We start from the raw sequence: 27,469 nt of genomic DNA on the forward strand, positions 1-27,469 counted from the left end.
ACAGAAGACTATGGAGGCCAAGTCATTGAGTTTCTTTTACTCAGAGATATGTTTTTGATTAGTAAAGGAATCAAGGATTACAGAGAGAAAGCAGGAGAATGGGGTTTAGAAAAATATCAGCCATTGTCAAATGGTGGAGTAGATGTAATAGGGTGAATAGTCTAATTCTGCTCCTTTATCTTATGGTCTTATGAACTAGTTAAGAGTTAACTTGGAGTTTGACTAGAGTTTTAAACCTTTAATCTTTCCTGTGTATCTATTAAACTTAAGTGAATAAGATCCTTTTGAATTCTTTGGTTTTAATGAACACTTGCAGTGAATTTCAGATAGGATTCAATTTCATGAGCAAATTTTTGGAGAGTCAGCTATACCGGGATTCTGCAGGATCCTGACATGTGACTCCAGTTGAAAAACTCTTTGGCTATCAGAATATCTGAGTTAAATTTCTACACTGCATTATTTAACTCAGAAATGATAGTATTTTGTCACATTTAAATGACTCAGTTTTCCTGCTGTTCTGTTCAGTGTAGTTTCCTGCCAATTACTGAAAAAAATGCATATCAACCTTTGTCTGAACTGAATCTCACTCAGAGGGTGGCAGTCTTAGGCCGGTCAGATTAATCTCTGTTTACAGGACGCTTCCCAGGTAAACCTTATTTACCTCGACAACCCCATTGCATGTGTTCATTAATTATACTGGTGTCAGAAAACACAGTCATTTTTAAAGTTCTGTGCATTTGTCCACATGATTTTAGGATGTTAGATTTCAAAGAAACAAGACAATTCATGAGACACTTTTTCCTTGAAATAAACAGACTCTTGAAGTGATTGCTTTGTGGTGTTTACTAAACTGCTTGTCATCAGCAGTACATGCAGGTCATTGTCTCTCCACGCGCTGGAGAATGTAGTCACTCAGACATTACTGTGGTTACACCTATCAAACACACAATGACACTGACCTTTCTGTGAAGCTATAAAATGTATAGAAGCTGTTCGTACTGTATTGCACTTCTTTTAAATTGCAGCAGACAGTGAAAGCAATGATGTTAATGAGTCAGCATCAGCAGAAGTGGTTCCATCATCCTTTCAGGTGGAATTTGATGAAGCAAGGGTTTTGCACATACGCCTTGTCACTTTTGGATAGACCGCATAGTTGGCAATTCCACACAGATTCCCTCGATCCTTAGCTATTTTGATGAAACCTTTTTCACCCCAGCGTGTTCCCCAACTGACAAACAAGAAAAAGAAATTAACATCACATCACAATGCTATTTCAAAAGACAGTTGTGGAGAACTGAATTGTTTACTCTTGGAGTGGATTGAGATCTTTTGATATGTTAGATTGAGTACAAGTATGTGGGTGATTTGTGTCAGAGGACTGAGTGGCATTAGGACGATGGTACAAGCTGTGAAGCATAACATTACATTAGGAGCAAGGAAGTACATCTTTGTGATACCTGACAAAGGCTGGCTTCCACACTGTAGGGATTCTATGAGTGAGTTTAAAGTCTGCGGTCTCCTGGAGATTGCCTGCTTACTTTATGGGGGAGGGAGTAAAAGCATTTCCTATAGCTTTTACCAACATTGCACTTAAATTTTGGAAATGTAATAGGTTTTGAGCAAGGAGTGGGTGGGACAAGGACCAAACGATGGGGCGGAAGACTGGAGAGATTGAATGACAGAAAAGGTTAGTCCTCCAAGGTCAAAGGGAATGGAGATGGAGCAAGAAATGGAAACAAAAAATATACCTGGCTGAAAAAAATCAAACAATGAAACAAATGGAAGGAAAATGTGGACACGTTTTCATCACTTTCAGTGTGATGCCATCACCAAATTTACATTCTCCTTCCCTTTAGCATTCCCAAGGGGCCATTCTCTCTGTGATTCCCTGGTCTACTGCTCAGTCACCCTGAACACTCCATAACTTAGTATAACACCATTCTTTGCAAATACAAGAGGTACTAAACCTAACCCTTTATACTCTCTCCTCCTTGTCTGAGGTCCACATCATATCTGTTCTAAGTGAAGCAGTGAGTAACATGTGCTTCTTGCGGTCTAATGTGTATCATAATCCCTTTCACAATGTGGTTGCCTGTACTGTGGGGAGATCAAATGCATATCAGGTGACTGCTTTCTGACAAGCTCAGTCTGTCCATTGCAAGTTCCCGAGGTCCCAGTGGTCCCACATTTTACTTCCCTACCTGTTTCTGACACTGACATCTCTGTTCTCAGCCTGCTGCAAAGTTCCAGCAAAGTTACAGTGATCATGGGGGATTTTGATATGCAGATGACTTTGGAAAATCAGGGTGTTAGCAGTTCATATAAAAAGGAATTTGTGAAATGTCTACAAGCTGGCTTTTTGGAGCAGCTTGTAGTGGAGCCCTCTAGGGAACAGGCAATACTGGATTTATTGCTGTGCAAGGAGGCAAACTTTATAAGGGAGTTTAAGGTAAATGAACCCTTACAGGGCAGTGATCAAAATGTGATTGAATTTACTCTGTAATTTGAAAGGGAGAAGAGGTAGTGGTGTTACAGCTGAACAAAAGCAACTATAGAGACATGAGGGAGGAGCTGACCAGAATTGACTGGGAGATGAGCCTCACAGTAAAGACATGGAACAGCAATGACAGGAGCTTCTGGGAGTAATTCAGGAGACACAGCAGAGATTCATCCTGAGGAAAACGAAGCATGAAACAGGGAAGATGAGGCAACCATCGCTGATTAGGGACATTAGGGATAGCTTAAAAGCAAAAAAGAAAGCATATAATGTGGCGAAGGGCAGTCAGAAACCAGAGGATTGGGAAGCTCACAAAGACCGACAGAAGGCAACTAAAAAAAGAAATAAGGAGGGAGAAGATTAAATATGAGGGTAAGATGGCCAGTAATATGAAGGAAAATTGTAAGAGTTTCTTTAGATATATAAAGAGCAAAAGAGAGGCAAACTGGACATTGGACCGCTGGAAAATGATCCTGGAGAGATAATAGTGGGGAACAAGGAAATGGCTGAGGAACTGCATAATTGTTTCATGTCAGTCTTCATGGTGGAAGATGTGAATAATATCCCAAAAATTCAAGAGAGTAAGGGGGCAGTGAGTATGGTGGCCATCACCAAGGAGAAGGTGCTAGAAAAACTAAATGGCCAGAAGGTGGATAAATCATCTCAACCAGATGAACTGTATCCCAGAGTTCTTTTTTTTAGATTAGATTAGACTTACAGTGTGGAAACAGGCCCTTCGGCCCAACAAGTCCACACCGACCCGCCGAAGCGCAACCCACCCATACCCCTACATTTACCCCTTACCTAACACTAGGGGCAATTTAACATGGCCAATTCACCTGACCCGCACATCTTTGGACTGTGGGAGGAAACCGGAGCACCCGGAGGAAACCCACGCAGACACGGGGAGAACGTGCAAACTCCACACAGTCAGTCGCCTGAGTCGGGAATTGAACCCGGGTCTCAGGCGCTGTGAGGCAGCAGTGCTAACCACTGTGCAGATAGCTGAAGAGATAGTGGAGGCATTAGTGGTTATCTTTCAGGAATCACTAGAATCAGGGAGGATCCCGGAGGACTAGGTAATTTGCTAATGGGACGCACCTGTTTAAAAAGGGAGTAAGGCAAAAAACAGGTAATTACAGACCAATCAGCCTAACCTCAGTCGTGCATAACATCCTGGAATCCATTGTGAAAGATGAGGTTTCTGAAGTGTATGGTAAAATTGGGCAAAGTCAGCATGGTGCTAGTTTTCTTTGAGGGAGTAATGAGCAGGTTAAACAAAGGAGAGCCAATAGATATTATCTATCTGGACTTCAAGAAGGCCTTTGACACAGGAGGCTGCTGAGTAAGATAAAGGTCTGTGGTGTTAGAGGCAAGGTTAGAAGCTTGGCTTTCTGGCAGAAAGCAGACAGTGGGAATAAAACAGTGTTTCTCAATATGGCAAAGTGGTGTTCTGCAAAACTCAGTGTTGCGTTTACAACATTTCACTTTATATATTAATGACCTAGATGAAGGAACTGAAGGCATTCTGGCTAAGTCTGCAGATGATACAAAGATAAGTAGACAGGCAAAGATTTGGACAGGTTAGGAGACTTGGCAAAGTCATGGCAGATGGAGTAGAACATGGGAAAGTGTGAAGTCATACATCTTGGAAGGCAGAATAGAGACTATTTTCTAAATGGGGAGAATATTGAGAAGTTTGAAGTGCAAAGAGTCTTGGGAGTTCTCATCCGGAATTCTCTCAAGGTAAACTTGCAGATTGAGTCAGTAGTTAGGAAGGCAAATGCAATGATGGCATTTATTTTGAGAGAACTTGAATATAAATACAGGGATGTACTTCTGAGACTTTAAAAGTTTCTGTCCTTATAAGGATAAAGCTGGGGGGGGAGCGGGTGGAATCTAATTGAAACTTACAGAAAACTGAATGGCCTCGGCAGAGTGGATGTTGGAAATGTGGTAAGAGAGACTAGGACCCAAGAGCACAGCCTTAAAGTAAAGGGAAGAACTTTTAGTACGGAGATAAGGTGAAACCTCTTCAGCCAGAGAGTGGGGAAGCTGTGGAATTCACTGCCAAAGAAGCCTGCAGGAGCCAGGTTATTGATATTGAGTATTTTTAAGACAGAGATAGATAGGTTTTTGAGTGTCATCAGTTAGGGGGAGAGAGCAGGAGAATGGCAATGAGAAATCTATCAGCCATGATTGAATGATAGAGCATACCTGATGGGCTGGATGACTTAATTTCTGCTCTGCTCCTATGCCTGATGTCTTATGGTCTAAGCTCAACATAAGCTTGAGGAGCTACAACTCAGCTTTTGATCTGCCTTTCCCAAGCTTTCTGGACTCAACCTTGAATTCAACAATTTCAAACCATAAACTTTATTCCCATTTTATTTCCATGATTCACATTTATTTCTTTTAGATAGCCATGTATTTATTCTAAGCACATCTTTAGTTCCTTTTCCATTTCCTGCTCCATTTGGCCTTAGAAAACAAAATTTTTTTTGGTCATTTAATCTCTCCTCTTTCACATGCTGAAACCTTACTTTTGTTCTGTCCCACTCGCATCTTGTTCAAAACTATTACATGTCCAATTTTTTTCCAGGTATGATGAAAGTTGTCATACCTGAAACAAAGTTAAAATTCACACAACACCAGGTTATAGTCCAACAGGTTTATTTGGAAGGACAAGCTTTCAGAGCACTGCTCCTTCATCAGGTTGCTAGTGGGGTAGGATCATAGGACACAGAATTTATAGTAAAAGATTCAAATGTCATACAACTGGTGCGACATATTGAACAAACCTAGATTGCTGTTAAGTCTTTAATCACTTAGAATAAAGTTGCAGGTTTTGATTCATTAATATGTAAATCCCAGAATTTCTTTCAATCCACATTCTTGAGAAAACTTAAAGTTTTGTTTAAAGAAAGGTGACATCTCAGCTCAGGCAATGCATTAAAGGTGTAGGTTTAGAGTCTGTCTGTCTCCCAACCATGAGTTAGACGGGTTCTATTTCCAAAATAGGAATTTATAAAATGCCACATTGACTGACTGCCGACAGATTGTGTGCTTTGTGAACAAAATAGAATACATCTGCAAATACAAATCTGCAAATGTAAATTCACCCCATAGACTTATCAGAGTGTGTGCATGAATGTGAGGTGGGGGAGGGGGCGAGAGAGAGAGAGAGAGAGAGACAGACAGACAGACAGACAGAAAGAGAGAGAGAGAGAGAGACAGAGAGGGAGCGAGACAGAAGGTGTGCATATGTGTGTGTGAGAATGAGTGTGTGTGTGTGTGTGCATGTGTATGTGCCTGAGTGTTATGAAGTATATGCCTGTGAGAGAGTGTGTCTGTGATTGAGTGCATGCGTGCATGTGTGTCTGTGAGAGAACATGTGTATGAGGGAGGGTCTGTGTGAGTGTGTGTGTGTGCTTGAGTCTGAGTGTGTGCATGAGAGTGTATAATGTAGTGGGGTCACCTGAAGGTCCCAGTTGAGGCCATCCTCATGGGTACAGATCTTGGATATCAGCCTCTGCTTGAGAACTCTGCTTTGTTCCATATCCGAAAGACCACCTTGGAGGACGGTCACCTGACAGTCATTCGATCTCAGATCTTTGCGTGCCCGTCCACCAAGATGGACTCCAGGATCTATAACAATGCAGAGTGGCTGAACAGAGGCTGATAGCCAATTTTGGTACCCATAAGGATGGCCTCAACCAGTATCTTGGGTTGATGTCACACTACAGGTGACCCCACTCCACTATGCACTCTCACGAACACACCCACACAAAAGAATACATACACACATTCACCCACATTCTTACAAGTGTTCACACTCACACACACAGCCTCTCACAGGCATATACTCTGTCACACTCGTGTACACACTCTATCAAGCAGACACACACATTCTCATATGCACACACAAACATTCACATACGCTCTCTCTCTCTGACACACTCAAACTCTGTCCTCTCTCTCACACACACACACACATGCACACACATGCACAAAGCACACAATCTGTTGGCAGTCAGTAAATGTGACATTTTATAAATTCCTACTTTGGAAATAGAACCCATCTGACTCAAGGTTGTGAAACAGACAGACTCTAACCTCCCAATTTTAATGCATTGTCTGAGCTGAGATGTCACCTGTTTTTTTAGAAGACCTTACCTTACATCAGGAATGTGAACTGAAAGAAGTTCTGGGATTTACATATTAATGAATCAAAACCTGCAACTCTATTCTAAGTGATTAAAGACTAGGTTTGTTCAATACGTCACATTGGTTGAGTGACATTTTGATCTTTTACCATAAGTTCTGTGTCCTCTAATCCTACTTCACTAAGCTACCTGATGAAGGAGCAGTGCTCCAAAAGCTTGTACTTCCAAATGAACCTGTTTGTCTATAACCTGGAGTTGTGTGATTTTTAACTTTGTCCACCCCAGTCAAACACTGGCACCTCCATATTGGATCTGAAACATTAACTCTTTTTCTCTTTCCTCACAGATGCTCTGAGTTTTGCCAACAGTTTCTGTTTTTATTTTACATTTCCAGTCTCTGCAGTATTCTTCTTTTCCATTATATTCATGCCTGCTATTTTGAAGCCCCCACAAATGGAAGCATTTTCTCTCCATCCACCGTTTCACACCTTTTCATTATCTTAAAGTCCTCTATCAAGTTACCTCCTTGCCTTTTCTTTCCTGACGAATAGAGCTCCATTCTGTTTAGCATTTTCTGGTAAATAACTTGTCTCAATTTGAGTAAGCACCTTCTGAATTATTTTATGTACCTCCTCCAGAGCCTTTGGGGAACATTGGGAATTTTGGCTGATGTTTTTCTCCCTAGCCCAACAACACTGCGAATAAATCCAGTGCTCCTGTCACTGCCCAAGCTCTGATCAGCTGGTTGTTGTTTGTATAAAGTACGTACCTGTTTTTAACCAGCCAATAATTCATTCCATCTTCTCTTCCAAATCCAACCACAAGCACTGCATGGCCTCGGCGTTGGGTGCATTTAGGATCAGAGTAAACTCCTGAAAGGAGACATTTATCTTTAATGTAACTTAGTTGTTAAATATATAATCATTTTCTTCCTGCGCATCTTGATGTGTTTGGCTTTCCAATTGTCTTCTGGTCTACAAGGCCTTCTGCCCTGATATTCCCCTGTCTCACTTTTATTAAAAGTTCACCAGTGTCCTCACCTCTGCTATTCACAACTCCTCAAGGGCACATCTCCTTTTACTGTGCTTTTTAGATTAGATTCCCTACAGCGTGGAGACAGGCCCTTAAGCCCAACAAATCCACACCGACCCTCCGAAGAGTAACCCACCTCCCTCTGACTAATGCACTGAACACTATGGGTAATTTAGCATGGCCTATTCACCTGACCTGCACATCTTTGGATTGTGGGAGGAAACCGAAGCATCCGGAAGAAACCCATGCAGACACTGGGAGAATGTGCAAACTCCACACAGACAATTGCCCAAGGCTGGAATTGAATCTGGGATGCAGGTGCTGTGAGGCAGCAGTGCTAACCACTGAGCCACCGTGCCACCCAAACTTATCACTCCTCCTGACCCTGCAGCATTGATTCAGACTTGATTCCCTTTCACAGACTTGCTCTTTTCTTTTTTTTCTGATCCTATCCCTCTTGCACTCACTCCCTTTGCACTTACTTGACTGCTACCAGGGTGGGTGTCTGGGTCTGGGTGTGAGTGAGACGCTCTTCACAGAGTCAGTGTGGACCCAGTGAGCCGAATGGCCTGTTTTTGATGATTCTAAACACTTTAGTAGTAAAACTTTGGATAAGATTAAATCTGTCTGTGCTGATTCAGGTGACAAGATATTCACTTCCTTAAGAAACCTCTTGATCATACTCTATGAAGACACATTGTGGTGGATGTGGAGTTCCTTCACTAAAACTGTATTCTCTTTCTGATAGTCATCAACTCATTCACCTCACATAGACATCGCCATGGCTGGAGACCCCTTGACTTTGCTTCACATTGGAAGACCACGCAGAAAGAGACAGCAATTGCATCTTCTTCAGTGAGCCCAGTCCTGTCTAGCAGCTGCTGCACAGCCTGCAGAGGGTGAGGAGTAGGGCAATAAGCAGAGCTCACACCTACAAGCCTCACCTGACTGTGCAGGTATTGCTCCAGACCAAAATCACCCCAAGCTGACACCTGCTTGAATACGACTTGCCTACAGAAGGAAGTGGATGGCTATCTCAGCTTGGTGGCTGTCAAGGGCAAAGTTACTCAGCCATTTCAAAGAGTAACTGAGGACATCTCCCAGTACTGAACATGTAAGTACGTTCTGGATGAAATTTCTTTTTTATTCATTCATAGGATGAGACATCACTGGCTGGGCCAGCATTTATTGCCAATCCTTAATTGCTCAGAGGACAGCTCAGACTCACATGGAAGTCAGACCAATAATCGACAGTGGAGTTATAGTCTTCGTTAGACTCTTAATTCCAGATTTTTATTGAATTCAAATTCCACTGTCTGTTGTGGCAGAATTTGAACCCAGGTCCCCAGAGTATTATCTAGGTCTCTAACGGTCCAGTGATAACATCACTAGGCTATCGCCTCCTCAATATGATGTCAGGATGTCACCGCCAGTGGTTGTGAAGCTAATTGAGGCTCTGATGTTATTTTCACCTCAGGATCTTTCCAGGTTGGAATAGACTCCATGTCGGACATTTCCCAGTTCACTGTTGTATCAGGAGGTAAGAGACAACCTCACTATCAAACCGGCAGACAATCCCAACCTCACCATCAAACCGGCAGACAATCCCAACCTCACCATCAAACCGGCAGACTGTCCATCCCTCTCACCCACTCCAACCTCTCACCCTCAGAACGTGCAGCCCTCCACTCCCTCCGCTCCAATCCCAACCTCACCATCAAACCGGCAGACAAGGGAGGCGCGGTAGTAGTTTGGCGCACCGACCTTTATACCGCTGAGGCCAAACGCCAGCTCGCGGACGCCTCCTCTTATCGCCCCCTCGACCACGACCCCACCTCCCACCACCAAACCATCATCTCCCAGACCATCCATAACCTCATCACCTCAGGGGATCTCCCATCCACCGCCTCCAACCTCATAGTCCCACAACCCCGCACCGCCCGTTTCTACCTCCTGCCCAAAATCAACAAACCTGACTGCCCCGGCCGACCCATTGTCTCAACCTGCTCCTGCCCCACTGAACTCATCTCCGAATACCTCGACACAGTTCTGTCCCCTTTAGTCCAAGAACTCCCCACCTACGTTTGGGACACCACCCACGCCCTCCACCTCCTCCAGGATTTTCGCTTCCCCGGTCCCCAACGCCTTATTTTCACGATGGACATCCAGTCCCTGTACACCTCCATCCCCCATTACGAAGGACTCAAAGCCCTCCGCTTCTTCCTTTCCCGCCGCACCAACCAGTACCCTTCCACTGACACCCTCCTTCGACTGACTGAACTGGTCCTCACCCTGAATAACTTCTCTTTTCAATCCTCCCACTTCCTCCAAACTAAAGGAGTTGCCATGGGCACCCGCATGGGCCCCAGCTATGCCTGTCTCTTCGTAGGATATGTGGAACAGTCCATCTTCTGCAACTACACTGGCACCACCCCCCCACCTTTTCCTCCGCTACATCGATGACTGTATTGGCGCTGCCTCGTGCTCCCACGAGGAGGTTGAACAGTTCATCAACTTTACTAACACCTTCCATCCCGACCTCAAATTCACCTGGACTGTCTCAGACTCCTCCCTCCCCTTCCTAGACCTTTCCATTTCCATCTCGGGCGACCGACTCAACACAGACATCTATTATAAACCGACTGACTCCCACAGCTACCTGGACTACACCTCCTCCCACCCTGCCCCGTGTAAAAACTCCATCCCATATTCCCAATTCCTTCGTCTCCGGCGCATCTGCTCCCAGGAGGACCAGTTCCAACACCGCACAGCCCAGATGGCCTCCTTCTTCAAGGACCGCAGATTCCCCCAAGACGTGATCGACGATGCCCTCCACCGCATCTCCTCCACTTCCCGCTCCTCCGCCCTTGAGCCCCGCTCCTCCAACCGCCACCAAGACAGAACCCCACTGGTTCTCACCTACCACCCCACCAACCTCCGTATACAACGTATCATCCGCCGTCATTTCCGCCACCTCCAAACGGACCCCACCACCAGGGATATATTTCCCTCCCCTCCCCTATCAGCGTTCCGCAAAGACCACTCCCTTCGTGACTCCCTCGTCAGGTCTACACCCCCACCAACCCAACCTCCACCCCCGGCACCTTCCCCTGCAACCGCAGGAAATGTAAAACTTGCACCCACACCTCCTCCCTCACTTCCCTCCAAGGCCCCAAGGGATCCTTCCATATCCGCCACAAGTTCACCTGTACCTCCACACACATCATCTATTGCATCCGCTGCACCCGATGTGGCCTCCTCTATATTGGGGAGACGGGCCGCTTACTTGAAGAATGCTTCAGAGAACACCTCCGGGCCGCCCGGACCAACCATCCCAACCACCCCGTGGCTCAACACTTTAACTCTCCCTCCCACTCCACCGAGGTCCTTGGACTCCTCCACCGGCAGACCATAACAACACGACGGCTGGAGGAGGAGCGCCTCATCTTCCGCCTGGGAACCCTCCAACCACAAGGTATGAACTCAGATTTCTCCAGTTTCCTCATTTCCCCTCCCCCCACTTTGTCTCAGTCGGTTCCCTCAACTCAGCACCGCCCTCCTAACCTGCAATCTTCTTCCTGACCTCTCCGCCCCCACCCCACTCCGGCCTATCACCCTCACCTTGACCTCCTTCCACCTATCACATCTCCATCGCCCCTCCCCCAAGTCCCTCCTCCCTACCTTTTATCTTAGCCTGCTTGGCACACTCTCCTCATTCCTGATGAAGGGCTTATGCCCGAAATGTTGAATTTCCTATTCCTTGGATGCTGCCTAACCTGCTGTGCTTTAACCAGCAACACATTTTCAGCTGTGATCTCCAGCATCTGCAGACCTCATTTTTTACCTTTAGGTAAGAGACACTGTCTATATCAGGACAGGAGAGCCCATTGTGCTCCCTCTGAACAGAGAGAAGGAAGTAGAGAGGGCACATAGTATTGCCAGATATGGGCCTCCTCACAGTGCATTGCGAAATGGACCTGAATCACAAAGTGTTCCACTTGCTGAACATGCAGTTTGTTTGTTAATCTTTATGTTGATTTGTGGACGAGGCTGCTGGCATTCTCCGTGACAGCTGTCTGCTCCCTCTGCCTTCTTGATGTCCGTCTGAAGGGTCTCCTTTTACCATAGAGGAAGGGCAAGTCTTGTTTCCTGTTCGCCTCCTGCACCAAGGTCTTCAGTGCTGTCCCAGAGCAACTCAGGGCTGCTGCCTGGCCTGATGCACCATTTTCATTTCTCTTTCTGCTCAGAGTGTCTTCCTGAGTTCCTGCCCCTACTCCTTTAAGAGGGACAGGGTTGTCTTTAAGCCATGCAGACTACTTTAAATGATGCCAACCTGTCATTTCCTTGGACCCAGAGACAAGGTCTGTGTTCACTCAGCAGCACATCAGCTCTGAATTGCACCTCACTGTCATTTACATTAGTGGCAGCACAAAGTTTCTGAGCTGCCTGCATGAATGGGAGGGGATAATTTTCTCATCTTCAGCTCAATTACCAATCTGATCCAATTTTAACCCCTTGGTGTCTGACAGCACGGGGCAGCATGTAACATGGGGGAAGGGGGAATCACTAATAAGGGGATGAGATATCTCGTACTCATTATAGATATTGAGACAGCATTAACAGCAACAAACAAATTAACAGAAAATGTGTGCATATGTATGATTTTTTCAAGTATTTTATGGGGAAACCTGTAGACTGACCAATTAATTTACCTCATTAACACAGTCTGTCTCTTACCTTGTTTATACAAGTGGAAGGACCTTGGATGCGAATTGAGGGATACAGCGATTGGTCCACGGTTTTTCAAAACCTTCGCTAAGTTTTGTTCACCTCTTCTTACTTTTTTGATTGCTTTGATTCTGGCAGCAATCTTATCTTTCCGAAATTTGCAGCGATTTTGCTAATTGTAAAAAAGGAAATGTTAAAAATTAACATTCATGAATAGTTTGTGATACACTTAATGGTAAGGCGCTAGGGAGTATTACTGAACAAAGAGACCTTGGAGTGCAGGTTCATAGTTCATTGAAAGTGGAGTCACGTATAGATAGGATAGTGAAGAAGGCATTTGGTATGCTTTCCTTTAGTGGTAAAAGCATTAGGTAGAGGAGTTGGAGATCATGATGTGGTTCTACAAGATGTTGATTAGGCCACTTTTGGAATATTTTGTGCAGTGTGAATCCTGCCCATACCCTGAACAAGTCTATGATGGCCAGTCTATTAATAGTCTTCCAAATCTGTCAGCAATTGAGGCTCTTAGGTCCGTAATGACTGACCACTTGTAGGTCTTCTCCCACTGCTGTTGGCATGAACCCATGCAGAGAGCACAACAAGCAAATTGCTGTGATGCTGCTTCCTAGCTCCTTATTTTATAGGGGGAGCAGATATTGGGAAATGGGGAGGGGCCCTATTGACAGCCACCCATCTGTCAATCACAAAGATTGTGCACCCTGAGACCTCCATCCTGCCGTCACTCACTGTGTGGGCCTGTTATCCAGCAATCACACAAGGCCAAGAGGTATTGAGTAAAGATTTGGGAGGTCGTTGCATGATAAGGAAGAAATGAGATGGAGAGCTGGCCCTGCCTGTCCTGAAAGGTGATATTCTCTCAGCCTTCCTCATGCTGCTGTACAATGATACTGGCAGAAACTTGGGAGCAGATTCTCAGGGAAGAATTGATCCAGAGGAAGATGCCAGCTTCCTTTTGATTAACACTGGGCTCCATTACCTAGCACCATGAATACTGGAAACATGTTGCGCGCAATTAATTTGACATACATTGAAAAGTTTGCTTTGTATGGGTAAGCTTTTTCTGATTGAATACCATTTTTTATCACATATTGAAAGGCATATATTTTGTATCCACCATTACATCCATAGTTACGTCTGTCACAATCAAGCAAATTCTGTTCACTCAGAGAAACCAGCCTTTTACAGATCTTTGCCCACTGTCCTTCAATGGCACCAGTCACACTGAAAGCCCAGCACGAACCACAGGGTCCCTGGTAAGGACAGAAATACAATCACAGTACAATGTCCTGATGTAAAAATAAAATCCTCTTTCCATCTTTTGTCATCTGGAAGACAGATTTACACCAATGTTGTTGATTAATTTTCTTCATGTGTTTTCTGGAACTTGTGTAAGTCCCCACAAATCCTGAAGGCAATGCAGCTAGAGTGATGTGATTCATTGCTATCATTGGATTTCAACAGGTATCAGGCAACTGCATATATGTAGGTCCAGGAACTCCCTGAGAAGTGACACCAGCATTTTATAAACTGTTGGGAATTCACTCCCTCAATGTGCTGCTGGTCTCTGATCATGAATGAATTGTTCAGTTATTTGCTCATTCCCTGACAGCACTTGTGATTCTAAAATTGCCACTCACTCTTGGGCGATCATGAAAACATTGTCAATTGTTTCAGTAATCCATTGGTGTCATTGATGTCTTTTAAGGAAGGAAATCTGACATCCTTATCTCTTCTAGCCCATAGATGACTCCAGGCACACAGTGTGGTTGGCTTTTAACTGCCCTCTGAAATGGCCCAGCAAGTCACTCAATTCCAGGTACAATTTGGCAATATATACTGGCCCATCCAGTGACATCTACATCCCATGAATGAAATTAACAAAAAAAAGCCAGATTAACAAACCAATGGAGATGCGGTGCATATGATTCCTTGAGACCAAGGTCAATGTCCATGGATTCAGGACATGGTTAGTAAGATGCAAGTTTAAGCCTCCAGCATGGAGACTGTGAAAGGAGCGTGAGAAGTATCAGAAAGGCACATGGTGAGGCAGAAAGCATTTTTTTTCAAATGGAAGTTGATGGGCATTCACCAGGTTAAAGGTCTCCCAGACAATGTTATGGCGCAAAGTGTATCTGAAAAATAAAAGGTCCTTCAATGGAGAAGTGAGCCACAGATCAAAACCAGGGCTCTCAGCACTCAAACTAAAGACCTTACAATTCTAAATATAGTGCATTCTGAAGGAGTTTCAAAAAGTCCAGAATCATATTATCATAGAATCCCTCCAGTGTGGAAACAGACCCTTCAGCCCAATAAGTCCACACCGACCCTCCAAAGAGTAATTCACCCAGACCCTTTCCCCTACTATCCTATATTTACCCCTTACTTATACATCCCTGAACACTATGGGCAATTTAGCATGACCAATCCATCTATCCTACACATCTTTGGACTGTGAGAGGAAACTGGAGCACCCGGAGGAAACCCACGCAGACACGGGGAGAATGTGCAAACTTCACACAGGCAGTTACCCGAGGCTGGACCCCAAGAGTCACCAGACCCCTGAAGTTATGAAGTCAGAGATTTGGGGCACTGGTTCATCATTATATACATGACTGTATAACTGTTAGCCATGGAAGATGTTGCACAAGTTAATTTACTGAAAAAGTTATTCCTTAGGTTACATTGGTTCATTACCCATTCCCACTGATGTTACACGCTGTAGGTATGTGGAGAGGAGTTTTATTCTAGCTTTCGGAAGGGAAAGGTATATCTGCACCTGCTCCTGAAGGTGTTAGTAATTATACCTGAGCCAAGGTATAGCTGTACCTGTGCTGGTACTCATTGCTATCCTGACATCAACTTTCTTGAAGGCTGCCTCTTTTGGTGGATGTGGCAAGTGGCACAAGGTATCAGGAGTGGTCATTGGGAAAAATGCTGCTGTGCTGGAATCAGAGATGATGGCACACTGGTGTACAATTGTGTGGGAGATATCCTGAAGGTCCTCAATATTGAATGTGGATCTCATGAAGTCAGATGGCATCACATAAAACATGAGCAAGTGAAGCTCCTGGTGATTAGACAGGAGCTTGCAGGGGTGGTTTGGAATAGTTTGTTTTCAGTGCTATGGACTAAGCCAAACCCCTTCAAAACATTTCAAGAAAGTAGTCCAGACCCTAACTTTGTTCCATGCTTTAAGTTGGTGTAATGCGGATATTCCAGGAGGGCTGCAGCTGGCCCAACCATTTAGTTTCAAACAAAACAGAATTAATATACAAGATTACCAAATGAAACACAAATAAAATATAACAATAACAATAGAATAACCTAACATATTTGAAAACCCAACAGATTATCCCAACTTAATGCCACTGTTCAAAATACTTGCAAAAATCCCATAAACACCCCTTGGCAAGAAAGAGATGGTGGAGGGATTCAGCATGGTACACCTTCTTCCATGTAGCTATGTTTTGGACCAGCAGCCTCAAAACTGACTGACTACTTTCAGTGAACAGCCAGACTGATAAAACCAAACCAAAACCAAACCAAACTGGAGTAAAACTGAGCTGAGAGAACTGGCACTCCCAACCCCCTTTCATTGTACAAGTGTTCTATTTTAAACTGAAAGCCTTTTGCCTGAGGCATAATCTGTCAGCTATAATCAAACTGGCCCTAAAAGCCTTCAAATCTAGACTTTTAGAGAATCACTACTTTTACGACGTCTTTAAACAAAAGCCAAGGACAGCATGTCCTTGTTAAAGGAGTAGCATCGTCACACCTGGCAAAGGGATCTCCAGTAAGTGGGAAGTGAGATTGCTAGAGTTCAATGTCTATATGTTCTTATGAGGGTTAACGGCAATGTTGGCAGGAATAGGGAACCCTGAATGACAAGAGATATTGAGGCTTTGACCAAAAAAGAGGAAGCATGGCTTGGGTATAGGCAACTGGATCAAGGGGATCCCTGGAGGTATATAGTGGATGCAGGAGTTTACTGAAGAAGGAAAGCAGGATGGCAAAAAGTGGCATGAGATAGCCTTGGCTGAGAAGTTTAGGATGAATCCAAAGAGGTTCTTTAGGTATATTAAAGGAAACAGAATAACCACAGTGAGAATAGGATCCTTCAAGGACCAAAGTGGACATGTATATGTAGGACTGCAAGAGATGGGCAAGGCCTTCAACAAATATTTTTCCTCTGTGTTTACTATGGAAAAGACATGAGGACTTGGGAACCTGGATAGGTTAGTGGTGATATCTTGGGGACAGTCCATATCACAACAGAGGAGGTGTTGGACGTATTAGAATGTATGAAGGTGGATAAATCTGCTGGTCCTGACCAGATATATCCAAGAACACCGCAATACATCAGAGAAAAAAAATTGCAGGATTCTGGCTGATATTTTTGCCTTGTTGTTCGCCATGGTGAGGACCTGGAAGACTGGAGGATAGCGAATGTTGTGCCCTTGTTCAAAGAAAAATGTGGGAACTGTAGACCAGTAAGCTTAAGATCTGAGATAGATAAGTTACTGGAGAATATTCTGAGAGATAAAATATACATGCATTTGGAAATACAGGGTTTGATTAGGAATAATAAGCATCACTTCATGCATGGGAGATCATGCCTCACAAATTTGTTAGAGTTTTTGATGACGTGACCAGGAAGGTTGATGAGGGCAGGACAGTAGATGTGGTCTGTATGGATTCCAGTAAGGCCTTTGATAAGGTTCCATATGGTAGGCTGCTCTGGAAAGTTAGATTGCATGAAATCTAGTAGGGGGGGAGGAATGGCAAGTTGGATACACATTTGGCTTGATGGTAGGAAGCAGAGAGTGATAGTGAAAGGACGCTTGTCAGACTGGAGGCCTGTGCCTAGTAGAGTGCCTCAGGAGTTGGTGCTGGGCCCATTGCTCTTGTTATTAGATTAGATTAGATTAGATTAGTTACAGTGTGGAAACAGGCCCTTCGGCCCAACAAGTCCACACCGACCCGCCGAAGCGCAACCCACCCATACCCCTACATTTACCCCTTACCTAACTATGGGCAATGTAGCATGGTCAATTCACCTGAACCGCACATCTTTGGACTGTGGGAGGAAAATGGAGCACCCGGAGGAAACGGCAGACACGGGGAGAACGTGCAAACTCCACACAGTCAGTCGCCTGAGTCAGGAATTGAATCCAGGTCTCAGGCGCTGTGAGGCAGCAGTGCTGACTACTGTGCCACCATGCCGCCCCCTAATCAATGATTTGGATGAGAATGTACAAGGCAGGATTAGTAAGTTTGCAGATGACACTAAAATGGGAGATACTGGGGACAGTGAGCAAGGTTATCAGAAATTACAGCAGGACCATGATCAGCTGGGGAAGTGGGCTGAGAAATGGCAAATGGAGTTTAATATGGATAACTGTGAGGTCTTGCATTTTGGAAAGTCAAATCAAGGTAGGAGTTTCATGGTGAATGTTCGGTTCTTAAGGAGCATAGCGGAACAGTAGGAATCTAGAGTTCAAGTGCATGGTTCTCTGAAAGTGGAGTCACAGGTAGACAGGGCAGTGAAGAGGGCTTTTGGTATTCTGGTTTTCATCAGTCAAGGTATTGCATACAGAAGTTGGGAAATTATGTTGCAGTTGTACAGGACGTTGGTGAATTCGCACTTGCAGTATTGTGTTCAGTTTTGGCCACCTTGCTATAGGAAGGATGTTATTAAACTGGAAAGAATAAATTTACAAGGATGTAGCCAAGACTCAATTGTCTGAGTTACAGGGAGAGGTTGAACAAGCTAGGACATTTTTCTTTTGAGCGTAAGACACTGAAGGGGGGAATCATACAGAGGTGTATAAGATCATGAGAGGCATGGATAGGGTGAATGAACACAGTCTTTTTCCCAGGGTTGAGGAATCGAGGACTAGAGTGCATCAGTTTAAGGTTAGGGAAAAACAATAAAAGGGAACATAACGGGCAAACTTTTGACACAGAGGGTGATACACATATGGAATGATCTGCCAGTAGAAGTGGTTGAGGCAGGTACATTAACAACATTTAAAAGGCATTTGGATAGGAAAGGTTCAAAAGGATGTGGGCTAAGTGAAGGGAAATGGGGTTAGCGTAAACAGACATTTTGGTTGGCATGAACTGTTTGGGGATGAAGGGTCTGTTGCCATGCTGTATATGACTCTACAATTGGCACCTACTGGCCTAAACTCAGTTGATGAATCAGGGATCCTCCACACTAAACCATAAATTGGAAGAAACATTGAGGGTGGCAAGAGCGTAGGATATATTTTGGGTGTGAACATCAATACCCATTATTAAGAGTGGTTCAGTAGCACCTCTGACAGTGACAGACCTGGACAAGTCCTGAGTGTTGTCACAGCACGACTAGATTTGTGACAGGTTGAGAGGAAATCAACAAGAGGGAAAACCTACTTCACCTCATCCTCACCAATCTATTGGCTACAGAAGTATCTGTCCATGACAACATTGATAGGATTGACCATTACACTGTCTTTGTGGAGACACAAATCCATCTTCACACTGAAAATATCCACCATTGTTTTATTTGATATTATCACTGCACTAGATTTCAAACAGGGATAAAGTGAGGACTGCAGATGCTGGAGTACCAGAGTTGAAAAATGTGGTGCTGGAAAAACACAGCAAGCCAGGCAGCATCCGAGGAGCAGGAGAATCGACGTTTCGGGCATAAGCCCTTCTTCAGGAATGAGACTGGTGTGCCAAACAGGCTGAGATTAAAGGTAGGGGGGTGGGAATTTGGGGGAGGGGCACTGGAAATACGATAGGTGGAAGGAGGTGAGGGTGAGGCTGATAGGCCGGAGAGGAGGTGGGGGCAGAGAGGTCGGGAAGAATATTACAGGTCAAGAGGGCGGTACTGAATCTGGGGGTTGGGACTGAAATAAGGTGGAGGGAGGGGAAATGAGGAAGCAGGAGAAACCTACATTCATCCCGTGTGGTTGGAGGGTTCCTAGGCGGAAGATGAGGCATTCTTCCTCCAGGCGTCGTGTGGCTGAAGGATCTGGCGATGGAGGAGGCCAAGGACCTGCATGTCATTGGTGGAGTGGGAGGGGGAGTTAAAGTGTTCAGCCATGGGGCGGTTGGGTTGGTTGGTGCGGGTCGTCCCAGAGGTGTTCCCTGAAATGTTCTGCAAGTAGGCGGCCTGTCTCCCCAATGTAGAGGAGACCACATTGGGTGCAGCGGATACAGTAAATGATGTGTGTGGAGGTGCAGGTGAATTTGCAATGGATATGGAAGGATCCATTGGGGCTTTGGAGGGAGGTGAGGGGGGAGGTGTGAGCACAAGCTTTGCACTTGCGGTTGCAGGGGAAGGTGCCGGGAGTGGAGGTTGGGTCAGTGGGGGTGTGGACCTGACGAGGGAGTCGTGGAGCGAGTGGTCTCTCCGAATGCTGATAGGGGTGGGGAGGAAATTATATCCCCGGTGGTGGGGTCCGTTTGGAGGTGGCAGAAATGACGGAGGATGATACGATGTATCCGGAGGTTGGTGGAGTGGAAGGTGAGGACCAGTGGGGTTCTGTGCTGGTGGCGATTGGAGGGGCAGGGTTCAATAGCGGAGGAGCGGGAAGTGGAGGAGATGCGGTGGAGAGCATCGTTGACCACGTCGGAGGGGAAATTGCGGTCTTTGAAGAAGGAGGCCATTTGGGTTGTTCTGTAGTGGATTTGGTCCTCCTGGGAGCAGATGCAGCAGAGGCGAAGAAATTGGGAATAAGGGATGGCGTTTTTACAGGGGACAGGGTGGGAGGAGGTGTAATCTAGGTAGCTGTGGGAATCGGTCGGTTTGTAGTAAATGTCTGTGTTGAGTCGATCGCCGATAGAAATAGACAATGGAGCCTGCTCCTGCCCCACCAAACTTATCACTGCATACCTCGACACTGTCCTGTCCCCCTTAGTCCAAGAACTCCCCACCTACATTCGGGACACCACCCATGCCCTCCACCTCCTCCATGATTTTCACTTCCCCAGCCCCCAATGCTTTATCTTCACAATGGACATCCAGTCCCTATACACTTCCATCTCCCATCACGGAGGCCTCCAAGCCCTCCGCTTTTTCCTCTCCCGCCAACCCAACCAGTACCTTCCACTGACACCCTCCTTCGACTGACGGAACTGGCCCTCACTCTTAACAACTTCTTCCAATCCTCCCACTTCCTCCAAACTAAAGGAGTAGCCGTGGGCCCCCGCATGGGCCCCAGCTTTGCCTGCCTCTTCTTCGGATATGTGGAACAGTCCATCTTCCGCAGCTACACTGGCACCACACCCCACCTTTTCCTCTGCTACATCGATGACTGTATTGGTGCTACCTCGTGCTCCTATGAGGAGGCTGAACAGTTCATCCACTTTATTAACACCTTCTACCTGATCTCAAATTTACCTGAACCATCTCAGACTCCTCCCTCCCCTTCCTAGACCACTCCATTTCTATCTCGGGCAACCGACTCAACACAGATATTTACTACAAACTGACCGACTCCCACAGCTACCTAGATTACACCTCCTCCCACTCTGCCTCCTGTAAAAATACCATCCCATATGTCGATTTTCCTGCTCCTCGAATGCTGCCTGGCCTGCTGTGTTTTTCTAACACCACATGTTTCAACTCTAGATTTCAAACAGACCTAACAATGTTGAACAGGACAACTATGTACACTATGGACCATCATCGGCAGCAAAATTATATCCAATTACAATTTGTAGCCCCCTGGCATTGCATGCTCTGCTGTTACCATCAGGATGGTTCAATGAGTACAGGAAGGCATGCCAGGTCTACCACCCAAGTAGAAGTGTCAACCTGGTGAAGCTACAACGTGAAATACAGCATAAAATCGACAGGGCTTATCTATCCCACAATGGATCAAATCTAAGCGCTGAGGTCCTGCATGATATTGGACCATTAAACAATTAACTGGAGGCAAAAAGTAGAGAAGTTGCTGGAAACCTTCAGCAGGTCTGGCAGCATCTGTGAAGAGAAATCAGTATAAATCAGTCATACCTGGCAAAAAGAAAGATGGTTCTGATTGTTAGAAGTTATTGATCTCTGTTCCAGGAAAGTTCAGTAGGAACTCCTTGGTGTAATGTCCCAGATCTAGCCATCCTCTACCCTCAGGTCAGAAATAGTGATGCTTGCTGATGATTGCTGATACACAGCTCTTCAGATACTGAAGCATTCTGCATCCAAACACATCAAGCTCTGATCAAAACAAGGCTTGGGCTGATAAGTGGCAAATTAGACTTACACCACACATCCGTCAACCAATAGATACCTCCAACAGGAGAGCATCTAACCATTATCTCTAGACAATTTCATCATGAATTTCCTTACATCCTGGAAGTAACATTGACTACAAACTGTCCTGCGCTAACCATATAAGCACTGTGACTACAAAGGCAGGTTAGAAGCAGGCAATTCTGTGGCAAACAACTCATCTCCTGATTCCCCAAAGCCCATCACCAATTACAAAGCTCAAATCTGTTGAGTGAAGGAATACCCTGCATTTGCTTCAATGGGTGCAGTTCCAATGACACTCAAGAAATTCAACCCCAACCAGGACATGAATCCCGCTTGATTGGTGTCCTATTTAACATCTTCCACTTTCACTTCCACTGCCACTAGTGTTTAAAGTTGTCATCCATTTATAAAATGCTCTGCAACAACTCACAACTCTTTGAATGACGTCTTCCAAACTTCCAAACTCATGACACACACCACCTGAAGGACAAGGGCAGCAGATGCATGGGAACACCAACATTTGCAAACTCCCCTCCAATCGACACACTATTCTGACTTGGAAGAATATCATCATTCCTTCATTGTTGCTAAATTATAAATTGTAACTGAAAATTGTAAGAAATCTTGCGAAGTGCCAGATTGTCTTTCCTTACAATCCAGTATCGCTGGTCAGAATGCCAGTCTGGTCTTTATCCACACTTTCAGTTTTAACTACTATCTTCAACTTAAAGTTGTACTATGTTCCCAAATTTCTTTTGTTCATTTTCTTTTAATTCCACTTTGATCATTGTCCCATTTGATTTCAAGTTAGAAATTCTTCAATTTGCTTTATATTCATTAATGTTGCTGTCGTTGGGAATTCATCTGAAGGTGCTAGTGCCATCCATCAGATGGAAGACCAGCTTTGACTCTGCCTCCACTGGACTTGGGAATAGGATCTAAAATTGTGAACTAACCTTCCTTACTAGTTGAGACAACACATGATAACGTCAAGATTTGTTTGCTGACTTAACTTTCACATGTAATAATTAACAGAAGAACTCCTGCTGTCTATTACCTGATTTTTCACTGGAGTAACCAAACCTCTTTGACGCCAGTCAATGATTGCATGTTTCATAACATCATCACTTTCTTCAAATTCATCAGATTCAAGATCATCAACATCTTCATCATAACCATCTCCTTTATCATCATCTTCTTCAGTCGAGTTATCAGCTTCATCTTGGAAGAATCCATTCATGAGTTCATTAAACTCTTCAGTTGTCTAAAAGTCAAACACATTGACAGTCATTTGTGAAATGATTGACTTTAAATGGGCATTGTTCAGAAGGAGAATCAATAACTTCACTGTGCATTGTCACCCATTCACTAGGTTTAGCAAGATGAGAGATCAAAGCATCATAGATGCAATGGTGTGGTAACTTGTAAAACTTTTCATTGAATGTTTCATGTAAAAGTACATGTGATGATAAATTTCTATTCTATTCTATTCATGTTGAAAATTTGACTAAAGTAAAGAAATGGAGGACAATTAGATGAATCAATTTCTTGGCAGTTCAGTGTAAAGGTGAAAAGAGGCCCTGAAGCAGATAAAATATCCTTCTGGACTATTATGCAATGACCAAGATGGCAGCTGAGATTATAAATGTGCCTCACTTTGTTTGAAATTACTTGAGGAGATGATAATTAATATCTTTTTAAATTCTATAATTAAAATCTTACAGAGCACTTTCCTTATGAGCGGAATGGGTTAAACCTCCTCCATGATGATTGAGTTTAACGGTGCTTAACTAAGTCTTCTTGACAAAGAACATCTCACATAGCATCACCAACCTTACATTAAATTCCTGGTCATAGCTAAAGCAGCAGGTCTGGAATTGGCCTCAGAACAGAAGAGAACGTTTGAGCAATATTCCTACTTCTGATCACTCCAGGAAGCAGCTATTACACAAGGATTAGTTTTGGTTTTGAATCACCGACCAACATTAATTGTGTGATGATGATAAATCCTGTGAAAGTGGAGAGTGCTTCTGGACTAGTTTTCAATGAGTTTTTGTCTTTTTTGCAGGAAAGAAGGAAGGGGAAGGTGCCATTTTGTGCTGGAATCCAACATTCCTCATGTCAGCTTTATTCTATTTTCACAATCCATTTTATTTCTCCTCAATTTTCCAATGATTTTAATGACAAGATATGATCTAAAGTTTAGATCAGAGTGGTGCTGGAAAAACGCAGCAGGTCAGGCAGCATCTGAGAAGAAGGAAAATTGACGTTTCGGGCAAAAGCTCTTCCTGATGAAGGGCTTTTGCCTGAAATGTCAATTTTCCTGCTCCTCAGATGCTGTCTGACCTGCTATGCTTTTACAGCACCACTCTGATCTAAACTCTGGTTTCCAGCATTTGCAGTCCTCTCTTTTGCCTAGATATGATCTAAAGTCTATCTTCCCATTGATCCCAATGATGGGTTTTCATCCTCATTGTGGGAGATGAGGACCAGAGAGAGATTCATACAGCTGGTGGCTGAGCTCTCTCAGCGCTATCACATCTTTTTGAAATTATCTCTTGGTTTGGTGCAGGTGAACCCATTCCCTGTTTATATTTGGAAAGTACAGCAGACACATGGGCAGTGCCCTACGCCATGACAGGCTGTTTGACAAGAGCAAACAGAACGAAAAGGAATGTAAAATGTAACGGAGAATTTATTTTTCCAGAAACATACAAGGGTAAGGGATGTCAGATTTTTTGTTAAAATGAGGTGTTGTGATCTCACTCATCAGATCACATGTCATTCAGTAATAGAACCACAATATCCAGCATTTAAACAATCCCAGAAGATACATCTTATACATACCAGATCTCCATACTGGTTCATTCCCACAGTGAAGGTGTGTTTCCCCATCGAGTGCTCCAGATTGTGTTGTCTGATGTATCTCATATTGTCTTCCCATACCATTCTCCTGTAGCTCTCTTCATCCTGAATAAACGCATCAAGTAAATGATGTGCCAGTATCTTTCAGTCTTAAAATAATACAATAGCCTTACAAATTCCTGTGCAACACCTGAAATAACACTTTTCAGTTGGGTTTTTATCTTCCCTAACATATCTAGACACAAAACAAAATCTGTTTGATCTTCCAGAATGACAGAGTGACACGGAGAGTATAGGAGGAATAATGAGGTAATAAAGATCAATATCTTTAATCATGAACCAAACACTTGAGTGTCAGCAACAGAAAATTGGATCGTGGAGGATGAATGCCACATTGCACAGGTTAGATTTTGTCTCCTTTATTCCATTAATTTTACGGGGTGGAGGTGCTGCTGTTGGACGGGGGTGGACAGTCACACAACACCAGATTACAATCCAACAGTTTAATTTGAAATTGTAAGCTTTCAAAGAGCTAATTAATTTGACAGATATGTTCTGATTGGTGTGTGCAATGGTAATATCAATGTGAACATACAGTTTAGGCCAATGGACCTCTCTTGCCCTGTTCTGCACATTCAATACACGCATGGCTGATTTGATTACTCCACATTCTCATCAAACACTGAATGAATGTTAATATATTAAAATAACATCATTACATTGAAGTAATGAGTTAACTACAAGTACTTTTTTTTAATAAAAGAGTCTGAACTTTCTCAAAGTATTGTTAATGATTCCATAGTCATTTCACCATGGAACATCAATAAACTGAGTTCTTGAAGACAGAATCTTGCAATAGGCACTTTCAATCTGGTAGTGGGCACAGAACTAGAATTACTACAGCAACTTTTAGCCCCTGTTGGGATCTTTTGACGTTGAAGTTTAGATTACTTACCAGTGTGGAAACAGGCCCTTCGGCCCAACAAGTCCACACCAACCCGCCTAAGCGCCCCCACCCAGACCCCTTCCCCTACATTGGCCCCTGCACCTAACACTACGGGCAATTTAGCATGGCCAATTCACCTGACCCGCACATCTTTAGACCATGGGAGTAAACCGGAGCACCCGGAGGAAACCCACGCAGAGAATGTGCAAACTCTACACAGTCAGTTGCCTGAGGCGGGAATTGAACCGCGGTCTCTGGCGCTGTGAGGCAGCAGTGCTAACCACTGTGCCACCATGCCATCCACAAAGTCCTGAGTACCAGATTAAAGGGCAGTCAGACAGATTTTTACTCCCTGCAAGCAAGGGCAGTCAGTCAGAATATGTTAGTCAGCTCACACCCAGAGATGGAATAGACATGACAGAATGTGGCCAGACAGTTTATTGATAACTTAATGGAGAATTGTCTCCAGGCAACTTGGGAAGGACAAGACGTCTGTTCCCCAATGATCGTAACAGTCGGGTCCTCCCTTAAGACCAAACCAGCCTGGACTGTCACAGCAAGAGTGACTGTCCATTAATTGGAAATAAGAATATGGCTGCATTACAGATGGGGATGAATAGTTTTCTGTACACCAGAGGGATAAGTGACTACAAATTGACAATCATCAGATATCGTGCAGTCAAACCATACCAATGCAGAGGGATCAAGATAAAGGAGGATCACATGCAAATCTCAGAAACAATGGAATATGTGTGCTGAATGGGTGAAAATTACTTTATGTTGGCTAAGTTCTAGCAAATTCTGGACAATGGTCCTCCTTACCCAAAGACTGTCTCTCCTTTATTCCAATCATCACTTCATCATGCCCTAGTCTAGGGAGAATTTAACTGGAAAAGAAACTTAATTCCGGTGGCCGTGTCTGTTAATGGCAAAAACATGCAATACGCTTCCTGACGTCTGCCAATTGGAAGTTCCACCATCTTTTAATTCGGGGAAAGAATTCCGAATGTTAGCCTCCTGCTTGCTTGAATCCCCACCCAAATTCCACCCTGCCTCCTCTGGGATCATACGGTTATATCTTAAATCCCTGTTGTTTCACTGTGAGTTTGTTCAGTCCCCATTTGGAGTTGGAGGATGGAAGAACACACATGGAATTTCAGAATCAATATGCTTTCAGTTTCACTACAGATATCTATTGCAGCCAAAAGGAAACACAGCTCTCCCACCTGACCTCAGACTAAAAATTCTCAATAATTTCACAACTGTTTGGAATCTTGCCCTTTCAGAATGAGCTGAATGTTTGAAATAGATTTCTTACAGGAGAAAATTCTCCTTTTACCTGGGTGTACTGCTTCTCATAATGTGACTTCCAACTCTTCCAGTCTTCATCCAGTGTTGAATTAAACGTGTGGCCTGAGGCTACAGCCAGAATAGACACTGCCACACAGCCCAGAAACAGACAGAACTTCATGATGGACAATCTAATGGAGCAAAACCATTGTTGTTACTGGACAACATTTAGAGATTATTTGATTAGATTACTTACAGTGTGGAAACAGGCCCTTCGGCCCAACAAGTCCACACCGACCCGCCGAAGCGCAACCCACCCATACCCCTACATTTACCCCTTACCTAACACTATGGGCAATTTAGCATGGCCAATTCACCTGACCTGCACACCTTTGGACTGTGGGAGGAAACCGGAGCACCCGGAGGAAACCCACACGGACACGGGGAGAGTCTCAAATGTAGAGCTCAAATCATTAAGAGATGATATAATTATTATTCTGTAAAGTGAACTGTATAAGCAAACAATATCCTGCTCAATCATCTGTCATTTGCCCTTCCCCTTTATCTTAATACCCTTGCATTGTGTTTATTGCAAAGTCACCACTAGGTACTGCAGTTAAGTGTAAGTCCATAAACGCAGATTATTGTCATATAGTTGAGTGCCCAATTATTAA

At 44.2% G+C, this 27,469-nt stretch overlaps 1 protein-coding gene across 1 annotated transcript; it reads right to left on the reverse strand.

The window, feature by feature from the left end:
• Positions 1-1,086: 1,086 nt before the first annotated feature.
• On the reverse strand, positions 1,087-26,976 carry LOC132829240 (procathepsin L-like). The gene is made up of 7 exons (XM_060846611.1): positions 26,845-26,976; positions 24,542-24,664; positions 22,752-22,958; positions 13,485-13,694; positions 12,433-12,595; positions 7,433-7,535; positions 1,087-1,228 (listed from the first exon to the last, which is right to left on the reverse strand). The coding sequence occupies exons 1-7, from the start codon at positions 26,974-26,976 to the stop codon at positions 1,087-1,089; spliced, it is 1,080 nt and encodes a 359-aa protein (XP_060702594.1).
• Positions 26,977-27,469: the final 493 nt, after the last annotated feature.

Source organism: Hemiscyllium ocellatum, chromosome 28 (assembly GCF_020745735.1).
Source record: "Hemiscyllium ocellatum isolate sHemOce1 chromosome 28, sHemOce1.pat.X.cur, whole genome shotgun sequence".
In the NCBI taxonomy this organism is placed as follows: domain Eukaryota; kingdom Metazoa; phylum Chordata; class Chondrichthyes; order Orectolobiformes; family Hemiscylliidae; genus Hemiscyllium; species Hemiscyllium ocellatum.